The sequence below is a fragment of the Hylobates moloch genome, unplaced genomic scaffold (assembly GCF_009828535.3).
Source record: "Hylobates moloch isolate HMO894 unplaced genomic scaffold, HMol_V3 SCAFFOLD_10, whole genome shotgun sequence".
Taxonomy (NCBI): Eukaryota; Metazoa; Chordata; class Mammalia; order Primates; family Hylobatidae; genus Hylobates; species Hylobates moloch.
The window spans coordinates 95,205,016-95,226,549 of NW_026652285.1; the positions used below are offsets into that span (position 1 = coordinate 95,205,016).

The window sequence follows — 21,534 nt, forward strand, 5'->3', positions numbered from 1 at the left end:
GACCAAATGTACATACGGATTTTTGTAAGGATACAAATTTGTAGAGCCTCTCCAAGTTGTTAATAAATTGTCTTTTTGAAGAAAATGTTTTTCTTTAATCCAAAGCAAAACATTTAATTCCTGATTGATTCAGTTAAATGTGGCTATTAGGCTTTTTTTTTTTAAGTTTCTTAAATGAATATTTTGATTTTAGCTCCTAGAGTGGTTTCACTAAAATAGAAACAAAGTTGAAAGAACTGTTACTGTACTAATGACAGTAATGTAACAGCTTGTAGTTTTATTGCAATTTTATAAATTTTTAATTCTTTCAAATTTTCAGCCATTGTATTGTCTGTTTTTATCAGCATAACTGTCTTGTTTTATACATGGGAAACCACAGAGAGAATAAGTTACATGCCCAAATTCACAAGTAGTAGTAGAAAAGCCTAGACTTTTGACCTTGGTGAACACTTTTTCTATTTATTGAAATATAGCAGTAACTCTCAAAAATCACTCCTTTATTCTGTATTTATTAAGGTGCTCAGTAAATATGGTTTAAAAATAAAGTCTATGGCAAGTGTATAGAATAAGAAGTAATCTGATTTTGGCTGGAGGGCAGGTTATTTGGGGGAAGTAAAACAATTGAGATCAGACTAGAAAGGCAATAAGGGAGCCATTGACTCTTCTTGAACAATGGGGTACAATAATAAAATGTACGTTTTGGATATTTAACCAGGCAGAAATGAAAAAATTAGAAAAATGAACAAAACTATAAGTTTAGGTGGTAATCATCTTCTATGGTAAGTGTATTAAAAATTGAAAGGAGGAAATGCATTTGAGAACTATTGTGGAAATATATTTTCAGGACTTGGTGACCAAGAACTAAGTGCTTCGAGGGAGAGAGTGGTCAAGATGATTGATTCCTAAGTTTCATACCGGAGTGCCTGGGAAAATGTTGGAAAAATACAGAGGCTTATTTGGTAGGAAAAAGGTTTTTGATTTTAGACATGCTGTGGTTGAAACCTCTACAGGACATCTACAGGACATCTTCCATCTACAGGTGGAAGATGTGTGACTAGCAGGCAAATTGTAGATGGAAAAGGGAGCTTAGGAGTGAAGTCAGGGCTGGAGACCTAGGCAGAGAAGTTATTTATGTTGAGGGAATAATTGACGCCGTGTCATCATTCCTTCTTTTCAGCTACCTTCAGTGCTTTGCATATGCATAGCCTCAATGTGTTTGAGTAATGTGTGACAGCACTGTATTCAGATAGCTGTTGTATGACCTAGAACTGTATAGCCTCAGTAAGAGCAGGCCCTTCAGGATTCAGAGGAGCCCAGCCTTAAGCATTTCGACATGATGGGCAGGAAAACACTGGCTCTTTAGGAAGGCTATTTTAGTTGTAGGAGCAGAAAGTGAGTAAAGTTATATACCCCCTCTGTGCTAGGTGTTGGTAAGCCTTTTGTGTATACTTTATTTCTCAGCAACCCTGTGAAGTAAGGAGTGTTGTTCTCATTTTACAGATGAGGAAACAGAGACTTAAGAGAAGATAAGTAATATTAGAGCAAGAATTTGAACCTGATTATTGTTCCTTCGATGCTCTTGGTCTTTTTACTCTGCCATACACTTTGCTCTGTTTCCCAATAAGACCTGTCAAATATTACTATCAGGATTATGGTTAAATAGGTTTTTTATTTTGGGGCTATGGCCGCGTCTGGGACTGGCCAGACAACTGCTGCTGCTTCAGATTTAAAATGTAATTCATTGCATTCTGGTTATGGGCGGCCATTTGTCTGTAATAAGAAAGCATGTGTATAAAATGAATAAAAATGAAAGTTGGATCACATGTTTTTACTCAGTTACCTACCTCTTGGAATGCCTTCAAATGCTGGCATTTGTATATTGTCTTTTACTCTGCTGGATACTTTCAATTAATCCTTCTAAATAAAGATACTAAAATTACACATTTTCATAGCACCCAGCTGTGTTAGCTGAAAATTGTCATCATTTATGACATTACCAGGAAAACCACAATATAATGTAATACAGTTTGCATTGTTTTAAATAGGCAGAAGCAAGATTGTATATTCTAAGATAAAAAGGCTTATTTGTACCATGAAACTTCCTGTAATATCCATGCCTGAGTAGAAGAAGGTACATTTACTTTTCTATCTTTTGTTTGTATTCTTGTATACTGCTCAGCAAATTAGAAGCAAGAAATGCATCTCAAAACTATAGGGTAGTGTCAATATGGGAACAATGTAATTTATCTGTGCTATTTGTGTAGTATTCAGAATGGGAGATACTTTATTTTTCTCTTGAAAAAGTCATCTTAAAGTTTCTTGGCCAATATTCAGTGAATCATGAGAGACAAAACTAATGGGGAATAGCCTTCTAGCTAGAACTTCTTGTGCAGCTGAATTATGATTCTCAGTTGCCATACGCCATACACTTAAAGGAAGTTAACATACTTCCTTTCTTTAATATTGCCCTTTGTTCTTTGGGAAAATGCCGTGAGAAAATAGAAATTACCCCTCTGGCAGTGTGTTTCAGTCTGATTCCTGACACCCTGTTCTGTTACTACCCCTTCTCCTTGCCAGCAGCCTGAATTCTGCTTATCTACTAAAAGGGGGATTCCAGACAGACGAAACAGCCTTCAAATGATGCACTGCAGGCGTAGCAAGCCATTCCCACACTGTGCAGTCTGGAAATCAGGGGGCACCTCTCTGACGATGAATTCCAATTAGTTGCTAAAGATGCCAGAGTGTGTGCACATACAGGCGTTTTCTTTCCCCTCCCCCTTTCTTCCTTTTTCCAAGCCCCCTCTTCTCCCTGTTTCCCCTCCTACTCCTTTATCCCCTCCCTCCGTGTCTCCGTTCTGCAGTACGCTGGTTGAAGCACATTCCTGCTTTGCAAGGCTTTCTGCTAAGGATGTATTGTGGCTTTTGTTTGGATTGCAGCATGCAGAATTACAGGTAACATTCTGAAATTGAACTGGACAGTAAATTCTGTTGAAATGTTTTCAAAGAGGCAAAATATTATATTGGAATCAATGAAGAAAGTAAATTATCTTGGCTAATTTTATTAGTGGTAATTGTAGTGAAAGGTTTTCCTAAATATTATAAGCAAATTCCTTTTCTCCCCCAAGTCTCAAATGAAAGGAAATGGGGGTAAATTAATCTGACTGTGATTGGTTTTGTTTTATGCTGATCTTGAAAGCTTGATGTTGCTGCTGCTCCTCTATACAGTACAGATCAGTTATGTGGGGTGCTATTGAGAGTAGCCGTGAATAGTGGTGCCAGTAGGGGTGGAGTGGGAGGGTTGATGCCAGCCTGAGCTAGCCAGGTTCTTTGATTAGGGCATTGGATGTGAAATGTAAAATGCTCTCTCCTTTTCTTCTATCAGCTGTTCAGAGGAGACTCATTACAACTCCTGCTGAAGCTCCTAATCTTCTTCCCTTCTCTTCTACCCTTTCCCCCTACCCTCACTTGGCCTGAAGACGTTCTCCCCAGAGTTTACCTTGCTCCCCTGGTGCTATGTGTATGGTGAACCTGGCACTATGGCTGCGTCTGGGACTGGCCAGACAACTGCTGCTGGCTCTCCTTATTCCAGGAAGGATTTAAAGGGGAATTGCACTGCAGGCAATGCACCAGAGCAGCAGCATCAGGAGCTTGGGGAGTAAGGCTCCTCTGGCATTATTACACACATGCAAAGCTGACCGCAATGACAGCAGCTGCTTCTTTGAACTGTTGGCAGCAGCCAAGCGGCAGCATGAAGTGACAGATCACTCCTGAGCTCAAGATGAACTCCACCTTGGATGGTAATCAGAGCAGCCACCCTTTTTGCCTCTTGGCATTTGGCTATTTGGAAACTGTCAATTTTTGCCTTTTGGAAGTATTGATTATTGTCTTTCTAACTGTATTGATTATTTCTGGCAACATCATTGTGATTTTTGTATTTCACTGTGCACCTTTGTTGAACCATCACACTACAAGTTATTTTATCCAGACTATGGCATATGCTGACCTTTTTGTTGGGGTAAGCTGCGTGGTCCCTTCTTTATCACTCCTCCATCACCCCCTTCCAGTAGAGGAGTCCTTGACTTGCCAGATATTTGGTTTTGTAGTATCGGTTCTGAAGAGCGTCTCCATGGCTTCTCTGGCTTTTATCAGCATTGATAGATACATTGCCATTACTAAACCTTTAACCTATAATACTCTGGTTACACCCTGGAGACTACGCCTGTGTATTTTCCTGATTTGGCTATACTCGACCCTGGTCTTCCTGCCTTCCTTTTTCCACTGGGGCAAACCTGGATATCATGGAGATGTGTTTCAGTGGTGTGCGGAGTCCTGGCACACCGACTCCTACTTCACCCTGTTCATCGTGATGATGTTGTATGCCCCAGCAGCCCTTATTGTCTGCTTCACCTATTTCAACATCTTCCGCATCTGCCAACAGCACACAAAGGAGATCAGCGAAAGGCAAGCCCGCTTCAGCAGCCAGAGTGGGGAGACTGGGGAAGTGCAGGCCTGTCCTGATAAGCGCTATGCCATGGTCCTGTTTCGAATCACTAGTGTATTTTACATCCTCTGGTTGCCATATATCATCTACTTCTTGTTGGAAAGCTCCACTGGCCACAGCAACCGCTTCGCATCCTTCTTGACCACCTGGCTTGCTATTAGTAACAGTTTCTGCAACTGTGTCATTTATAGTCTCTCCAACAGTGTATTCCAAAGAGGACTAAAGCGCCTCTCAGGGGCTATGTGTACTTCTTGTGCAAGTCAGACTACAGCCAACGACCCTTACACAGTTAGAAGCAAAGGCCCTCTTAATGGATGTCATATCTGAAGTGGCTCCGTTACGGGGTTCCCGTGTGTGTGTGTGTGTGTGTGTGTTTGTGTGTGTGTGTTTTATCTCTAAGTATTCCTAATTTACTAGGAAATCTGGGACAGAATACTTTGACTCTAAGCAATAGCATACAAATTATTCGTACGGATACCTTCTAAGTTTGTAGAAATGGTTTTCAAAAGTGCTTGTGAATTAGAAGACTCAAGATCATGAAGACAAATTGCTCTTGCTCTCAATTTTTCAAATGTCTTGGACATGACTGCAGTTCTCAGATTTAAAATGAATAAAGCCATATCTAACACCTCTTTCCAGCTGGCATGACTGAACCTGAGTGTGAAAAGCGTCAGCATTTTAAAAAGTCATCATTTTCTTGTCACTCTCTGGGTTCTTTCCAGCTATTTGGGCTACATGTGCAATTGATTTCTTCTAACAGGGAATAGTAAAATATAAATTAAAAGGTTTTAGAAATTACTTTTTATGTATGCCAAAGCATAACTACACTGCAAGTTTCAACACTGTTATTTAGAAAGCCAAATGTTCTATGTTTTATTCTCTTGAGAGAATTCTCAGTAGGGTGAATAATGTGAACATATAAACATTAATTTTAGAATTTTACAGTGAACCATGAAGCAAAAGTGCAAATTATACAGTTTATGAAAAACTGAGCTACTTTTTGTGCCCTGCTTCACAGAGATCTAAAGATATGTGTGCATAGAAGTGATCGTGTAGTATTTTTGCCCATGCCTTTGTGTTATGTCTATATTTAGAATATCCGAATTGTTAGATTTCTCTTTTACAGCAAAATGTGTTTAAGCTAAAAAATAATTCAGTGATAGGCTGTTGGCTGTCCATTTTATAATGGTGACTATTTACAAAAAAGTGTCTTTAATATTGTCTGTTCTTTCTATTCAAAGACTTCCAAAATACTAGAACATCAGGGAGAAGGGTGTCAGTCATAAGCAACTGAGTCAGAAAGTATACCGTAGTATACTGATTGTTTTTTTAAAATACAAGGGAGTTGAGACATTTTCTTTGTGGTTAAATGAAATGAACTAGTTGTTTTTGAAAAGTATTCTTTCAGTTAGTGCTAAGGAATCCACATTTGAAGAGGAGAAGGGGAAATACTAAGTCTCTTATTGCTATTTTCTTTCTGGAAAAAAATCCTTTGGCATACAGTTCTTAACGGTCTTTTTTTTTTCCTGCCAAAGTACTAGCAAAACCTATAGGATTTTATAATTCTTCTATAGAATTATTATTGAGAGTTATGTGTGTTTGTATGTAGTAGTGATGTTTGTTCTTAAAAGTGATTATCTTTAGAGCAAGAGGTTTATTTTTCTAAAAGGAGAGAAGGAATTCCGGCATCTCCAGGCACGAGAGTATTTCCTCTACTTTTCTGCTGTTCTGGAAATGTTCTGGAAATCTTCAGGAGACTTACTTGATCTCTGCCTTTGGCTAGAGGTTGTAATCTGAATGTGACAGTGGTGTTCAGTGAGATGGAAGATGGAAGAAACCCAGGGGACATGGGTTAAAGTGGATTTCTGAATCCAAGAAAGGACATGGATATTTATAAAGCAGGCATATAAGCTTTGGTTTTCCATCATGATGCCAGTATTCTTATGATTTTAGGCTTTAGACATCAACTTGATTTTAACCTCAGTTGTGTTCTATTTAAACTTTTTTATTTTAAGTGACTAAGCATTATATAAACATTCAAACTTCAGATTCTGGGTTTTTCCCAAAACCTTGCTTGCTCTTTATGTTTAGTGTTAGCAAATTTTATTCTAAGCTGCTTCAAAATTTAGAACTCATACTGAAATTGCAAGTTATGTTAGAAATGGCTTGGTTAAATTGCCATTTCAAATGGGAAACATTTTCTGTTAGATTCTGAAAAATGGTTGTATTGTATAAGTGGTACAGATCTAAAAAACCAAAATTTACCTTTTTTCATATATGTTAGAGAATGTAACCTGTTCACATTTGCAGTTTGCTTATGAATTTTTAGTTTAGAAAATATGGCAATTTAAAACAGTTAATTTTTGTTGAAAAATTGATGTTAAATCAGTAGGTTTGATCTTATTTTGTTGTGTGTGTATGTGTTGGGAGACAGGAGATGCTCCTGGACACAGTAATGTCCTCTTTAGTGGCTGGGGGTGTTTTCTATGTGATATGTTTGGAAAGTTCATGTTTAACTGATCTTTTCATCCTGGCATATTTAATGCAACATTTGATGACATTTAGTTTAAATACCAGTCTGACTTCAAAAAAAGTGTATTTTTAGATTCAGTTACCATGGCGTTGGCAGGATATCTCATTTAACTTTATATGGCATGTGACTGGTATCAGAGGAAACATATACTTTTGGTGATTATTTTGAAATTATTTCATAGTAAATTTTAAAGTAGGATTATACTAATGTTATATTTGTAAACTAGTTGTATTTTTTAATGCAGTGATTTCAGTGAAAGTGTTTTTTTCCCCCTTCTTAGAGTAGAAAAGCAATTACAAATGGACTAGTGTGCTCAACTTTAGTGAGAGCATTATCCTGACACTAGATTGGATATTTGTGTTTTTCCACGGGCCTATTGACTCTTACTCAAAATTCCATTTTGGAAAAGGTTTTCTTTAAGCTTTATTGCTGGATAAATTCTTTTCGAGCCTTTTATAATGGCTTTTACTTTTTACTTGAATAATGGTCTCAGTATTTTAAGGATTGGGAAAACTTGAATTTTTTTTTTACCATAAATGCATTGCCCACCTCCTTGAACTTGAAAATGAAGCAACAGGGTTAGACTCCCAGATGGCCCAGATGGTGGAGCGGTTTCTAGGAGGGTTTCCTCAGCTTTTGAGGTTTGTTTGAAAAATCTGCACGTTGACTTGATATAGGAATTGTCTTAATTTCACTGACTATGTTTTTGTTTCATAGTGTTTGGTGAAATTATTAGCAAGCCAAAATTTATTGTTATATGAGCAAATTTTGGGAAATTTAAGAATGGGAAAACTGTGGCATTGAGATTTTTTGAAGTCCTCATAAATCATTTTGTGTGTTGATTTTTGTGTAATTTTTTTCATTTTAGGTTGAAAAACTAAATATTAAGTATTTATATTAAATTTATATATTATTAATATTATGTTGCAGACCTTGGAACTATTGTAGACATTTCTTATGGCTGTAAACGAGTCATTTGGCCTTTCTTCAAAATTTGCGTGACAAAAGGGCATCGTATAGTAAAAATGAAGTTGGAACTGAGAATAAAAAAATGCAGGCTTCTGTTTCTAATTAAGTAGTTTTGTAAATATTGCATTAGGGCAAGTCACTTCTCTAAATGCTTAATTTCTACTAAAAGGAAATATTGATCCCTTCATACCTCATAGGGTTAGTTTGAGGCTTGCGTTAGATAATAGATGTGAAAGTACTTTGTAAATTGTAAAGTGCTTTGCAAATAAAAATGATTACTGTTACTTGTATCTGCCATTCTTCTACATGTAAGGAAGCCATACATCATGATGAGTTCCCCCACACTTTGATCTTTGAAGCTCAATGCTACACCACTACTCTGTGCTACTTAGCAATCCCAGACTTGAGAAGAGAAGCAAAATAAATGCTCATCCTCCTAAAATGACAGTAGCCTTAAATTCAACATAAAATTGCTTTGATTTACGTCCTTTACTTGTCATCAAACTCTCTGAAGGCAAGGGACAGTGTCTCTTATCTGTCTGGTTAATATCTTTATCCCCACAATCTGACATAGGACCTGGCTCAGAGCAGAAGTTTTAGTAAGTTTTATAGAATGAATAAATGACTCTGTAATTATTGCATGTAGTCAAATCAGCCTTCTCCCTTCTGTGAGGGATTATAGGGCAGTGATGTTTGAAAGGTAGTCCAGAGCTTCATAAGCAACCTTCCATTTGGTCTAGGTTATTCTAGATTTTAAATAATAAATAATATCTCTTTATGGTATCAAGAGATTAATGTGGTAATGTGAGTCCTCTATATGCTTAGATAACTTTAGTTCTGGAAACTCTGTAGCTTCGGCCCAGAGAGCTTCAGGCAGTGCTTTCAAATTGCCAGTTTTTCACAGAATGGATTAGGAAATATGTAGTTGGATCACACCTTCTTGGCTCTGGATCCAGATAAAGCTCTGTAAAATTGGTCACAAGGCCAAAGGAACTATAGAAAGCCTTGATGAAAGAAACTTTCTATGTGGTTTTGCTTTGTCTCCCTTTCAGCCTTTCCCAGTTTTCTAGCTCTGTCTTTCCTTCTTCCTTCCTTTTCTTACCACACTATTGGTCATGTATCCAGAAAGAAGTATTTCCTTGATACTGCCATAGGGTATGGAAAATTGTATTATGTAAGAGCAGTGGCTTTTAGGGAAAGTTTAAGAAGCAATCAAGAAGCACTTATCTAGCAAGTTCTGCTGTGTGCCAGGTAGTATAACTAGCCTCAGAGAGGGATCAAAGAAGGATCATTCCTTTCTTGTAGAACTATATAGTCTTTAGGTGTTTCATGTGGAAAAATTCTGTGATTATCTGTCTTCCAGGAAGCCTCACTGTTCTCTACTTTATCTGGAAGAATGTACCAAGGCTTCCTGCTGGGCCACCCCCACAGCTCTATTTTTTGTGGGGTGCAATCATATGATGCTGGTGTATAAAATCATGTCACTTTATTAGTTTAAGAAGTAGATGCTGGTAATTGAGAGCAGTCTTCTCTATTAGTAGATATTTATGGGAAGCCAAACTGTATTCAGAAGCTTGCTTGGTGGGAATGGAATCTCAGAACATGGTTCTGTAATGTGAACATCATTGGGATCATAGTAAAAGATGAAATCATCCCTGCTTCCATTATTGACTAACCTACCTTCTCATTGACATATTACGGTATTTCCTTAGTTCAATTAACTTCTTCTGTTACTTGTCTTTTAGTCAGATTCCTTGCAAGTCTTAGTAGTCTGCAAGCCTGCAACTCATTCTTTCTCTTTAAGGTAGTTTTTATATCCCCAGCCTTATCTTCTATCATAAAACATACTAGTTTTATGATTTGTTATTATTCAAAACACATCTTTATTCTTTACGTTAGTTTGAGGGAGCCACTCATCTTAGTTTTCGTGTAGTTCCTAGTTAGAAAAGCAAAATACATGAAACTACCTATAAAAATTAATAGTATCAGATAATTAGGGATGTGATATTCATGTCAGATCATGTCTAGCAGAGGAGGCAGGGAGAGGCAGATGAGTTGGAAAGGACCTTAGAAATCATGTGGTCTGATTCTGTTATTTTGCAGACGAGAAACCAGCCCAGTGGCCACTGGGTTATCTATTTATGGTAATACCCAGACTTCATGCTTCCTAATCCGTTGCCCTTTTCTAGTATATCACATTGCTTTTGCAGAGGAGTTGGAATTTGACTTGATTCAGCAATGCCATGGGGTGGGCACATGTGTATGTGTGTAATTCTAAGGGTAAGAAGTATGAGCAATAATATAAATGTTAATTGAGACTCGTTATGTTTCAGGAGAATTTTATAAACTTTATGTTAATACTTCCAACACTGTAGGAGCTGTTGACTATTATTAACCCCATTATACAGATGAAACAGATTTTGAGGTGCCAGCGTCAGACAGCTTGTGAGTGGAAGATCTGGGATTCAAACCTAGGACTTCCTGACTCCAAAGCCTATATTCTTACCTTAATTTTTTCTTACATTCTACATTTAATTTTCACAGCAACCTATCAGGTAGTTACTTTGAATTTTCCTATTTTATAGGTGAGGAAACATAGGCTTAGAGAGGTTAAGAAGCTTCTAAGGTTACATATATAGTAAGTGTTATGATTCAAATCCAATTCTTTGACTCTAAAGCTTGTATTATGTACCATTATGTAAGCCTAGGCTTTAGAAACATATGACAGACCTCCTGCTAAATATAGCAGATTGAATATGCATATTTCTGTTAACTTCACTATAAAGAATAGCAAAGGTATAATATGGATAAAAAGAAGGAGAACAGAGATGATGACAGACAGTGATGCCAGCAGAATTTTGGAATATAGAAATTCAGTGGACAAGTAGTAACTGACGCAGCGGAATCAACAGAGCTGCTTTCTAAAGTCAAATGAGGAAGAGGAGCAAAAAGAAACAGGCTGATTTGTCTATTGACCACAGTAACTACTTGGGAATTGGATTCCTAAGATGTCCCTATAAGCACAGAGACTGAAAAACAAGAATTGATAGAAGCTGAAAAACAGAATAATTGATAGAAAGTTTATATAAGGAACATTTAGACATCATCACCCCTTACTCCTCTTCCCCATCCCACCTGAATCCCCATCCCAAGCAGGCAACTGGTTTTCACCATTGCAGCAGAAGGTGGGAGATTTACTCTTTGGAAAAGCTAAACCACTCTAGATGCCAGGCATAACTGAGAATGGGACTAAAGGTGTGCTTTGTTGCAAACATGACTGCTATAAGAAAGTCTGTATGTTAAATAATCAGCCCCCTTACCACACTACACTCTCAGACTGTTCTAAGCAGGATATGAGAGGAGTGTATTCTGGGGACTGACATTGGAGGGCTCAGAAACAAAATAGCCACATTCCCTGCCTAGTCATTTTAAGGTGATGCCCATCAATCAACACATCCCACCCATGCACACAGAGCTCACGGTTTTTTATTGCTTCACTTTTAATATTAACAGACAGCCAGAGATAATCGCACTTTTGAGAAAAAGTTCTCACATAAAGTATAGAGCCCAAAACAATCAAGCAAATGACAGAAATCAGAAGAAACAGAAAGAATGTAGGTTGCTGAAGAAAACAACCAAAAAACCCAACCGTAACCAACATTCTCAGATAAGATTTTATATCCATTAAAGGAGGGGAAAACAGAGTGCAGTAAAAATGAATAGGAAGAGAACAAGAAAGAACTCTTGCAATTTAAAGTATAATAAGATTTTTTTTTTTTTTTAGTAAGCAGGCTAGAAAATGAAGTAGGCCAGATAGTGAAACAAAAAGACAGAGAGACAGAAAATAGATGAAAAAGCAAAACAATCGGAGGTTTAATCAGGGAACCCAACAGGATCTTCAGAAACAGAATAGAGGAAAAGAAAGGAAGAAATTATTAAATATCACAAGAAAAATTTCCAGTGCTGAAAGATACGTGTTTTCATAATGAAAAAGCCCCTTTCAGTGTAATAAAAAGATTCACATGATGGCAAATTGTTATAAAATTTCGGAACAGTGGGGATAAAAATTCCTAAAAGCTTCTTGAATGGAGTGGGGCATGGATGGTGGAGTCTAAACATACAAAGTATAGGGATTTGAGTAGCAGAGGACTTTTTGCCACAATAAAGCTAGAAGATAATGGGTAATAGCTTCAAAATTTTGAGGAGAAGTGATTTCCAACCCACAATTTTATGCGCCAACTGTCATTCAAGTGTGAGGGTAAACTAAACTCATTTTGAGATCTGCAAAATCACAAAATATTCACCTGCCTTACGTACTTTCTCGGGAAGTTACTGAAGGATATGCTTCTCCAGAATGAGGGAGGAAATCAAGAAAGAGATACAGAATCCAGGAAGCAGGGTCTCTGACACAGAAAGATGGTGAAAAGAATTCCCACAGGAAGGAAAGCTCTATCAAAGCAACTATGCAGGAGACCTAGAGAGCAGCCAGTCTAAATAGGAGCAGGAAGAAAGAAGACACTAGGAGGTATGTCTCTAGGAAACTATAGTTGGGATTTTCACCATGGTGAGAAGAATTTAGTTTTGTGAGATTTTTAGGGGAAGAATTGGTGATAGATACATAGAAAACCAAGGAAAAGAAAAAGATAGGCAATTAATAACTCCAGAAAAAAATAGAAAATTGAAGAAAGGAAATAAGATCATGACATACTCTGATTCAGTTATATGTTGCTGTGTATAGTTTGGTGTTTAGCCAAAAATGATAGCAACACTATGTTGACAGGGTGAGGGGAAGGGAAGTGTTTGGGGGGTGAGGGGAAGGAGGGTGGGTGTAACAGAGCTACAGTAGCATCTTCCATAGTGTAAACTCTGAAACTGATGTCTAAAGTGGAAAAACCCAGAAAATAGCAACTTAAGCATTTTATTCAGGAATATGAATTAAAAACAAACAGCTTTAAGAAAAGGAGAGGTGAAAATGGTTGCCTCTAAGGAATAGGGTATGAGGAGTGAAGGGAATTTCATTGTAAGCTTTGTACTGTTTGACCTTTCCACTTATGTAGGTGTGTTATTTTCTTTCTTTTTTTTTTTTTTTGAGACGGAGTCTCACTCAGTCACCCAGGCTGGAGTGCAATGGCGCGATCTCGGCTCACTGCAAGTTCCGCCTCCCGGGCTCAGGCCATTCTCCTGCCTCAGCCTCCCGAGTAGCTGGGACTACAGGCGCCCACGACCACGCATGGCTAATTTTTTTTGTATTTTTAGTAGAGACGGGGTTTCACCGTGTTATCCAAGATGATCTCAATCTTCTGACCTCGTGATCCGCCCATGTTGGCCTCCCAAAGTGCTAGGATTGCAGGCATGAGCCACCGCACCTGGCCAGGTGTATTATTTTCTTTTCTTTTTTTTTTTTTTTTTTTGAAGGAGTCTCACTGTTTTGCCGGGTGGGGAGCAGTGGCGCGATCTCGGCTCACTGCAGGCTCCGCCCCCGGGGTTCACGCCATTCTCCTGCCTCAGCCACCCGAGTAGCTGGGACTACAGGCGCCCGCGACCTCGCCCAGCTAATTTTTTGTATTTTTAGTAGAGACGGGGTTTCACTGTGTTAGCCAGGATAGTCTCGATCTCCTGACCTCCTGATCCGCCTGCCTCGGCCTCCCAAAGTGCTGGGATTCTGGCCTCCAGGTGTATTATTTTCTATGAAAAGCATAGACCACATTTAGGAAAAGAGATGTATTTTAACAGAAGTAAAGGGAAATCGGGAAGGAGGCCCAGATTTAGAACATTACTGAAATAGCAAATGGGGGCATAATAGCACTATTTTACCTATGGCTCTTTACAAAGCCATTTCCTATTGTCTCATTTAATCCCCCTAGAAGTATAGGCAAAGTTAATATTGTCCCTCTTTTCCAATTATGGGAATGGAGTTTTGGGGCTATAAGACCTTTTTGGTTTCCAGTCTGCTGTATCACTACGCCTCCATAGGTGTCTGTTTGGAACTTTTCAGATTTTGAAATTTTGTTTTTTACTAAGAGAAGACAGAAGGTGCTGGAATGCATCCTTCTTTGACATCGTGGGAAAGAATATAGGAAAACGTGTGTGCATGTGTATGTATGTATATGAGTATGTGTGCTGGTACATGAGTATAATACAACATATGGTATTATGAAATGATGAGAGGAATGCAAAATGCCATGTAGTGTTCAAAGGCAAGGAGGTGCATGTTAAATAGATTTCCTTAGAAGGCAGTGTGAGAGATGGGCTAGGCTCAGGGTAGAGTAGAATTACAATTCTATATTTCCCCCCCCCCCCCCCCCCCCCCCCCCCCCCCCCCGAATGAGATTTCATAAAGTATCCAGCTGGACAGAATTAAAGGAACCCAAAGGATCAATAGACTAAAGACCGTAATGAAGTGATCTACAATTTAACAAACAATATGTGACATGAGAAAGCCCTTTGCAAATTAAAAAGCCTATCTTTACAAGAAGTTATGATTGTAGTCACTTAATGAAAGATTTGTTGGCGTGTTACAAAACGACTGAATTGGCTTTGAGCAAAATATAAAAGTAATCATATTTTCAAAGTAAAGTTTTAAGTTCTGTGTCTATCAGCTTTTAGCAAATACTTACTGAGTTGAATTGTTAAGGCAATATTTTGGGGAGAAAGACAAAAGTTATAGCATTTAAATAGCATTATTTATTTTGGAAATTTCTTCCAGAAAAACGGAGGAAACCTCCACTGCCAAAGCCATTTATTTTTAGCTAGACCAAAAAATAAAGTTTAAGAAGGCCATTTGTGGGTCTCTGCCTTTATTGCCTCTAGGGAACTGAATCAGACTAAAGCCTTTTTTCATTTATAAAAGTTCCCCTTCTTCGTGATATGCATTCGTAGGAATCTAAATCATTCCTACTTAAGTTTTGTTAACATTATATATCATTAACATCATTTTATAATACTGAGAATGTGTATTGTAGCCTATAGAACACTGGAAATAAAGTTAAAACAAAATGTAGATCCTAGTTCTGGCAGTTAATTAGGTAATCTGTCTGAATGTTAGAAGGATCTTCATCTTTGAATGAAGATGACAGCAGTATTATAGCAGTTGGTTTAAGATCAGTTGCATATTATGTTGATAGTAAGGCTTTTAAAGTTGTCACTGTGATTACTTCATACTCTTGGATCATTTTTTTCCTCTGAGATAAAGAGGAAGGTAGTGAAAAGAGCATGGATTTTTGGAGTCTTTGGCCCTTGGTCTTCTACTCTGCAAAATGGGATAATACTACCTCATTAGAATTATTGTGAAAATTAGGTACTATCACATCTAAAGTATGTAAAATTGTACTTGGGGGCATTGTAGAAACTCAGTAAAAGATTTCAACTATTATTTCTTTGCCACACAGGGGTCAGAATCTCCCAATGACTTCCAGGTCCTGCAAATTGGCACATACCATCAGAGGAAAGGCCTTGGGTGAATGTGGAGTGACCTGGTGTGCTTCCTTCTTTCAGGGATGGTAAATCCCTTAAGTACTGCCTTGATAGTTAGCTCCAGTTCTTCAACTGATGTTTTACGTATTTTGTCCTGCTTTTATAATACATTTTGCAGTAGGTTTAGTCCTATACAAATCTCGAACATTAAGATACACATACAATACTTGGATTTACTTCATCAAGGGAATAATAAGTCATTGGGGTTTACGGTAAGAACTTTAAATACTTTAGGAGGTGGAAAGGAAATTTGAGGCTGAAGCGGTAAAGAGGGGTCACTTTAACCAAACTTTAAAAATGAGTTGGTCTTATGCAGAAAATACAATTTTGGCAGCTCCTATTTTAAGCTTAAAAGGCCTGATGAAGGGGAGCCGTTTATATACTTAAGGAATAAGGAGACTGTGTAATGTGTAGTGGCCAAAAGTATGTGCTTGAGAGGCAGACAGACCTGGGTTTGAATCCTAGCCCTGCCACTTACTAGCTGTGAGACCTGGGGCAAAGTACATAATCGTTCTTAGTCTCAGTTGTCTTAACTAATGACACTGTTTCATGTACGTATTGTAAAGATTAAATGAGCTAATGCATGTGAAGCTCTTAGCATAGTGCTTGGCATATAGTAAGCACTCAGTACATGTTAGCTGGTGCAGCTGTCTTGTGAATAGGGTAGTATGGATGAAGCAGAAGTTTTAAGTTGAGATATAAGGGAGAATAAATTCAGAAAGATAAACTGGTGATAGCTGGTCTGGAATACATGGCTAAGGGATTTAATTCTAATTAGGAATTGGAGGTAGACTTAAGACTTCTGAGAAAATGAATGACATAAATATAGAATCCTCAAGTGACAGAGCTTAGAAGATCCCTTAGCAGTCATAATCTGGACTCCTGCTTTCACAGACAGGGAAAGAGAGACCCAGAATAGTGACAGAGTTAATTATTTGCAGAACTAGGACTAGAATCCAGGTATTAAACCTCCTTTAGACTCAGTCATTCCACTAGAATAAGTCATTCCAAAGGGTTATTCAACATTTGTCAAGTGCTTAGAAAATAGGAGTTTCCAGCAGGTTTGGAAAAAAAGGAAACAACTGTTAAGATTTTGGTTTGTGTTAAGTAAAATCACAGAATTGTCTTTCCATTGGTACTTTCAGCCAAACGAGTTAAGATTTTCTTTCAATACTAATCAAAATGTTCTCTTGATCACTAGTAACAACCTCAGAAATGTTTGTTCGGGGAGGTAAAAAATAAATGGGTATTTCTATAATTCCTTCATTGGTATTTATAATTGTACTGATAGTTTGAAGGGTAAAGTTTTTGCTTAAATAAAATGGAAGATCATAGGTTGTCTAGTAACTTTTAAAGTAGCTGTTTCCCAAGAATTTTAAATAGGAAAATATAAAAAGTTTAATTCTAGGAGAGTCCTGTAAGGCATTACTACATAGATACTAATACACTTTGCTTGGGATTATTTCCTATGTGCTGATAAGTTTTAAGTTCTTTAGTTAATATAAAAAGATCTGGTTTACTTACAGCTTTGTACTTTACTTCTAAAATAAGAGAGCTTTTAAGTATTGTTTTTTTGATACTTATTAAGATTCTTCCATAGAAAAATTAAAATCTTCAGTATGATTTTTCTTATATGTTGAGCTCAAGAAAACATTTTTGCCTAAAAGCTATATAAAAATTCAAAATTAAAATAAAGGTTGAAACTCAGAATATATACCTATAGACTTTAAATATGTGTGTGAATGCAGACCTCTTACGGAATTCTTAATACAGTGCAGCAGTTCACTGATGGAGCTGTTGCATGACTAGTATCATTCAAACACAGATTTTCATTTAATATTTGTTAATTGTTATAAGAGCAAGAAACTTCCATAGAGTTAAATATATCTAGCCATTTTACAGCTGCTGTTTTTTTTGTTTTTTCTGTTTTATTTTTTTTTGTTTTTTTTTTTGAGACGGAGTCTTGCTCTTGCTGCCTAGGCTGGAGTGCAATGGCACAATCTCGGCTCACTGCAAACCTCCGCCTCCCAGGTTTAAGCGATTCTCCTGCCTTAGCCTCCTGAGAAGCCGGGATTACAGGTTGCATCACCATACCCAGCTAATTTTGTATTTTTAGTAGAGATGGGGTTTCACCATATTGGCCAGGCTGGTCTCGAACTCCTGACCTCAGGTGATCCGTCCACCTTGGCCTCCCAAAGTGCTAGGATTACAGGTGTGAGCCATCATGCCCGGTCAACTGCTGTATATTTTTGCTACTCAATAGGCACATTTAAATCTCTGATTTGAGACTTACTTCAGAAGAAGCTAACTTTGTAAAGTGAAACTGAGTATTTGTTAAGCATTTTGAAGCATTTATAAGCATTTTCTTGGAAATAATTTAATCCATTGATTCGATTATGTAAAAATATAACTTGAGAGCAACATGAGACCTGCTCCTCTGTGTGTGTCTGTGTGTCGTATGTTATTAGTAGGTGATTTTGAGAAGATTTTATCCATAGCATACAACGCTTTACAAAATCTTTAAACAAATAGTACAAGTCAAACAATACAATACGTATTAAGCTGTACTAAGAGAGCATTTGATATGCAGTTTACTTGGTAATAATGCAATGAAATAAGTATTTGGAAGTTCATCACAGTTATCAGAAACATTTGTTTGGAATATGACTTTGCATATAATAATTTTATGTCTTAGTTCACCCATAAATTACCTTCCCCCTTTGACCATCACCACCTCTTTAATCAAAATGACATTTTGTGTGTTCACTTTTGTCAGGTAACAGTACTTGAGTATTTCCTGCTTCTTGGGCCTCTCCATGATGGATTGCTGTGAAGGAGAATCAACAATAGCAAACCAGGAAAAGGCTGACAGTGCAGTTAGCATTTATGTCTTATCTATACATGATTTGGGACTGTTTTGCCAAACATTGAATAATTTTCCTGTGGGAAACTTGAGCCCTAAAAGGAAATGAACATAGCTAAAAGGCTGCATATCACATGGGACTTAGATTTATTTTTAGAATGGCACTATAATGCCATATTTGGATTGAAACAATGTGATAGCAGTACAATATTTCATTAAATAAAAGCCATCTTTTCTGAGGAAGTCATCTGCTTTTCTATTACATGGTATGGTATAGATTGAACATAATACTTGTATAATCATTCAGCTAATATAATTCTAAAGTGTATGTTAAAGTTAGAGGAGCTTATTTGGCAAACATTTCTAGAGCCAGCTTATTGAGTCTGGTGTAGTAAAGGTTCTGTGACAGTTCAATGATTATAGCATATAGTGTTTTTTGTTGTTGTTTTGTATGTTTGGATTAAGTTGTTTAGAGGGGAAAAGAGAGTAAAGGGAGTAGAGTCATTTGGAATGTTTATATTATTTTTCTTGAAATGGATGAACTCCTTACTAAATTAGACAATGATAATAGAGAAACCTAGATGGATTTTTGCTTCTGAGAAATGATTTTGGAAGAAAAAAGATAATCAGCAAAGCTATTTAATATTGAGCTCTACAGTGTTTTCGTTAGTATGGTTCATAGGCTAAAAAACAAAATACTCTTATTGTATCACTTATGTTTCAAGTACCAGTTTTTCTGCCACCTGATTTCTTTATAATTTCATTTGGTTAAAATGTGATGTTCATAACATTCAGGAGATTTCTGAATTGTGTACTGTCTAATTGCAGATCCCCGACAGGGCACTAAGTCCCAAACAGGAAAACTTGCCAAATACAGATTTTGTCCCTTGGCTTCTCTCCCAAGGTTGGAAATACGCCAACATCATAAATCTTAAGTCTGGTGAGAAAGAGCTACCGCTGATACACCAGGCCTTAAGCCACCAGCTTTCCATATTTGCTTCTCATAAACTGTGAGGCAGGAACCATTGCATAGATTTTATAGATAGGTATGTTAAGGTTCAGATTAGTTAAATGACTTGCCCAGGGTCACACAAGTTAGTAAGTGGGAGAGGCAGTATCCAGAGACAGAAGAGCCTGGCCCTAGACTTTGTGTTCTGTTGGTTGCATTGTGATCTAAGTAGAGCACCTAAAGCCCATTGTCTGCATTCTTTGTCAAAAGTCCAACTCCAGTCTCCACACAATTGTGACCAGATTCTGAAATGCCTTTAGTTACCTCCATGTTCATGGGTATCTAATTCCTGTCTGCTCTGTGTGAGGTGTTGGAGCTTTGGAGTAGAAATTTTAAAGCATTAATTACTGAATACCTAAACAATATGTCATGTATTTAAATGTATAGAGATCAGGTTACTATTTCCTTTTGGTCCAGGTTTTGAATTGTTATTAATTGTTAATCAGTGGCAGTTTTACTGCAAGTATGGTTTTTGCCTTCAAGAGCAAATCACTAGGGTAAATATACAAAGCAATATCTACACACAAATCCAACTTCCACTAAAATCCCTGCTGTTGCACTAGTGTGGAAGAACAGCACCACAGGACAGAGAGGTCCCATGGTTCCTAGTTGAAAATACTGACTTAAAGGGCAGTGTTGCTAGTAGTGTAGGGACAAGTAAAAATGTGTTTGTTTTATATGATTATGTTCTTCAGAGCTAAATTAAGATGAAGATATTTTTGTATTGTCAGTGTTAAGTGAGCCCACCAATCGATACCTATTTCTGTAATTCTTACTGATTTGACTATGTAATTGACTTTGAGAGGCTTTAATTTGTTTGATACAAATATACTATAATTCCTGTTACTGATATACAGGCTATGAGGTCCTGTATTATGTAAGATTGAGCTGCAGATTTGATTCTGAGCTTCCTGAAGACCTAAGCAAAAATGAACATTGGATCATTTCTATGGGGAAAAATATGCATAATTTTTTAGGAGAAACGGTTTTTTGATGGGGACACTGAGTAAAGTGGTAGGAGATGTCCTCACCACCATGAAATACAAAGTTTCAATAGCAAGGTTTTTTTTGTTTGTTTGTTTTCTTTTTTTTGACAGGGTCTTAGAACATGCTAATGCCACAACTTAGTGAAGGTGGTTCTGTGAAAGGCCAAGATATTGTGGTCTAAAAATATATCTATCTGGTGGTCAGCCTTAAAGAAAAAAACTCGGAACATTTAAAAGAATACTCATTTTTTTTTTTTTTAGGATCTGAAATGGTTAAGATACATGCCTCTAGCATTCAGCGACTGTGCCTTTTCTTTGAATAATTTACAGAGGAGCCACATGTTGCGATTTTATTCACCTTGTTTTTGTTTTTTTTTCTTTTGAGATGGAGTTTCACTCTTACTGCACAGGCTGGAGTGCAATGGCGCGATCTTGGCCCACTGCAACCTCCGCCTCCCAGGTTTAAGTGCTTCTTCTGCCTCAGCCTCCTGAGTTGCTGGGATTACAGGCATGCACCACCACGCCTGGCTAATTTTGTATTTTTAGTAGAAATGGGGTTTCTCTATGTTGATCAGACTGGTCTCGAACTCCCGACCTCAGGTGATCTGCCCGCCTCGGCCTCCCAAAGTGCTGGGATTACAGGCACGAGCCACCACGCCTGGCCTCACCTTGGTTTTATGTTTAAGAGTGTCATGTATTTCTCTGGCTACATGTTACTAGGGCCTTTAGTTATTTCTGTTTTTCATAAACACTGAGCAGCCTTCATACAAGGAAGCATGTTCAAATGAGTAAAAAGAAAAGCTTATTTTCAAAGTCTATGTCATACCAATTTTAGTTATAAGAGTCTAGAAGAGAAAAGCATTCTATTTTATTTTATTTTATTTTATTATTATCTTTTTATGAGACGGAGCCTCACTCTGTTGCCCAGGATGGAGTGCAGAGATGCAATCTTGGCTCACTGCAAGCTCCGCCTCCCAGGTTCATGCCATTCTCCTGCCTCAGCCTCCCGAGTAGCTGGGACTACAGGCACCTGCCACCATGCCTGGCTAATTTTTTTTTTTTTTTTTTGTATTATTAGTAGGGACGGAGTTTCACTGTATTAGCCAGAATGGTCTCGATCTCCTGACCTTGGGATGTGCCTGTATCGACCTCCCAAAGTGCTGGGATTACGGGCATGAGCCACCATGCCCAGCCACGAGA

At 37.6% G+C, this 21,534-nt stretch overlaps 2 protein-coding genes across 5 annotated transcripts in view; both read left to right on the top strand.

Moving 5' to 3' along the window:
• RABGAP1 (RAB GTPase activating protein 1) overlaps positions 1-21,534 on the top strand; it is a 164,945-nt gene that overhangs the window by 90,430 nt on the left and 52,981 nt on the right. The window lies entirely within an intron of this gene.
• Positions 2,187-4,875, top strand: GPR21 (G protein-coupled receptor 21). The gene is made up of 2 exons (XM_032165083.2): positions 2,187-2,952; positions 3,383-4,875. The coding sequence occupies exon 2, from the start codon at positions 3,779-3,781 to the stop codon at positions 4,826-4,828; it is 1,050 nt and encodes a 349-aa protein (XP_032020974.1). The 5' UTR covers positions 2,187-2,952; positions 3,383-3,778; the 3' UTR covers positions 4,829-4,875.

What these genes read in the sequence shown, in the direction of transcription:
- GPR21 (XM_032165083.2), top strand. Translation starts at nt 3,779, where the DNA reads ATGAACTCCACCTTGGATGGTAATCAGAGCAGCCACCCTTTTTGCCTC.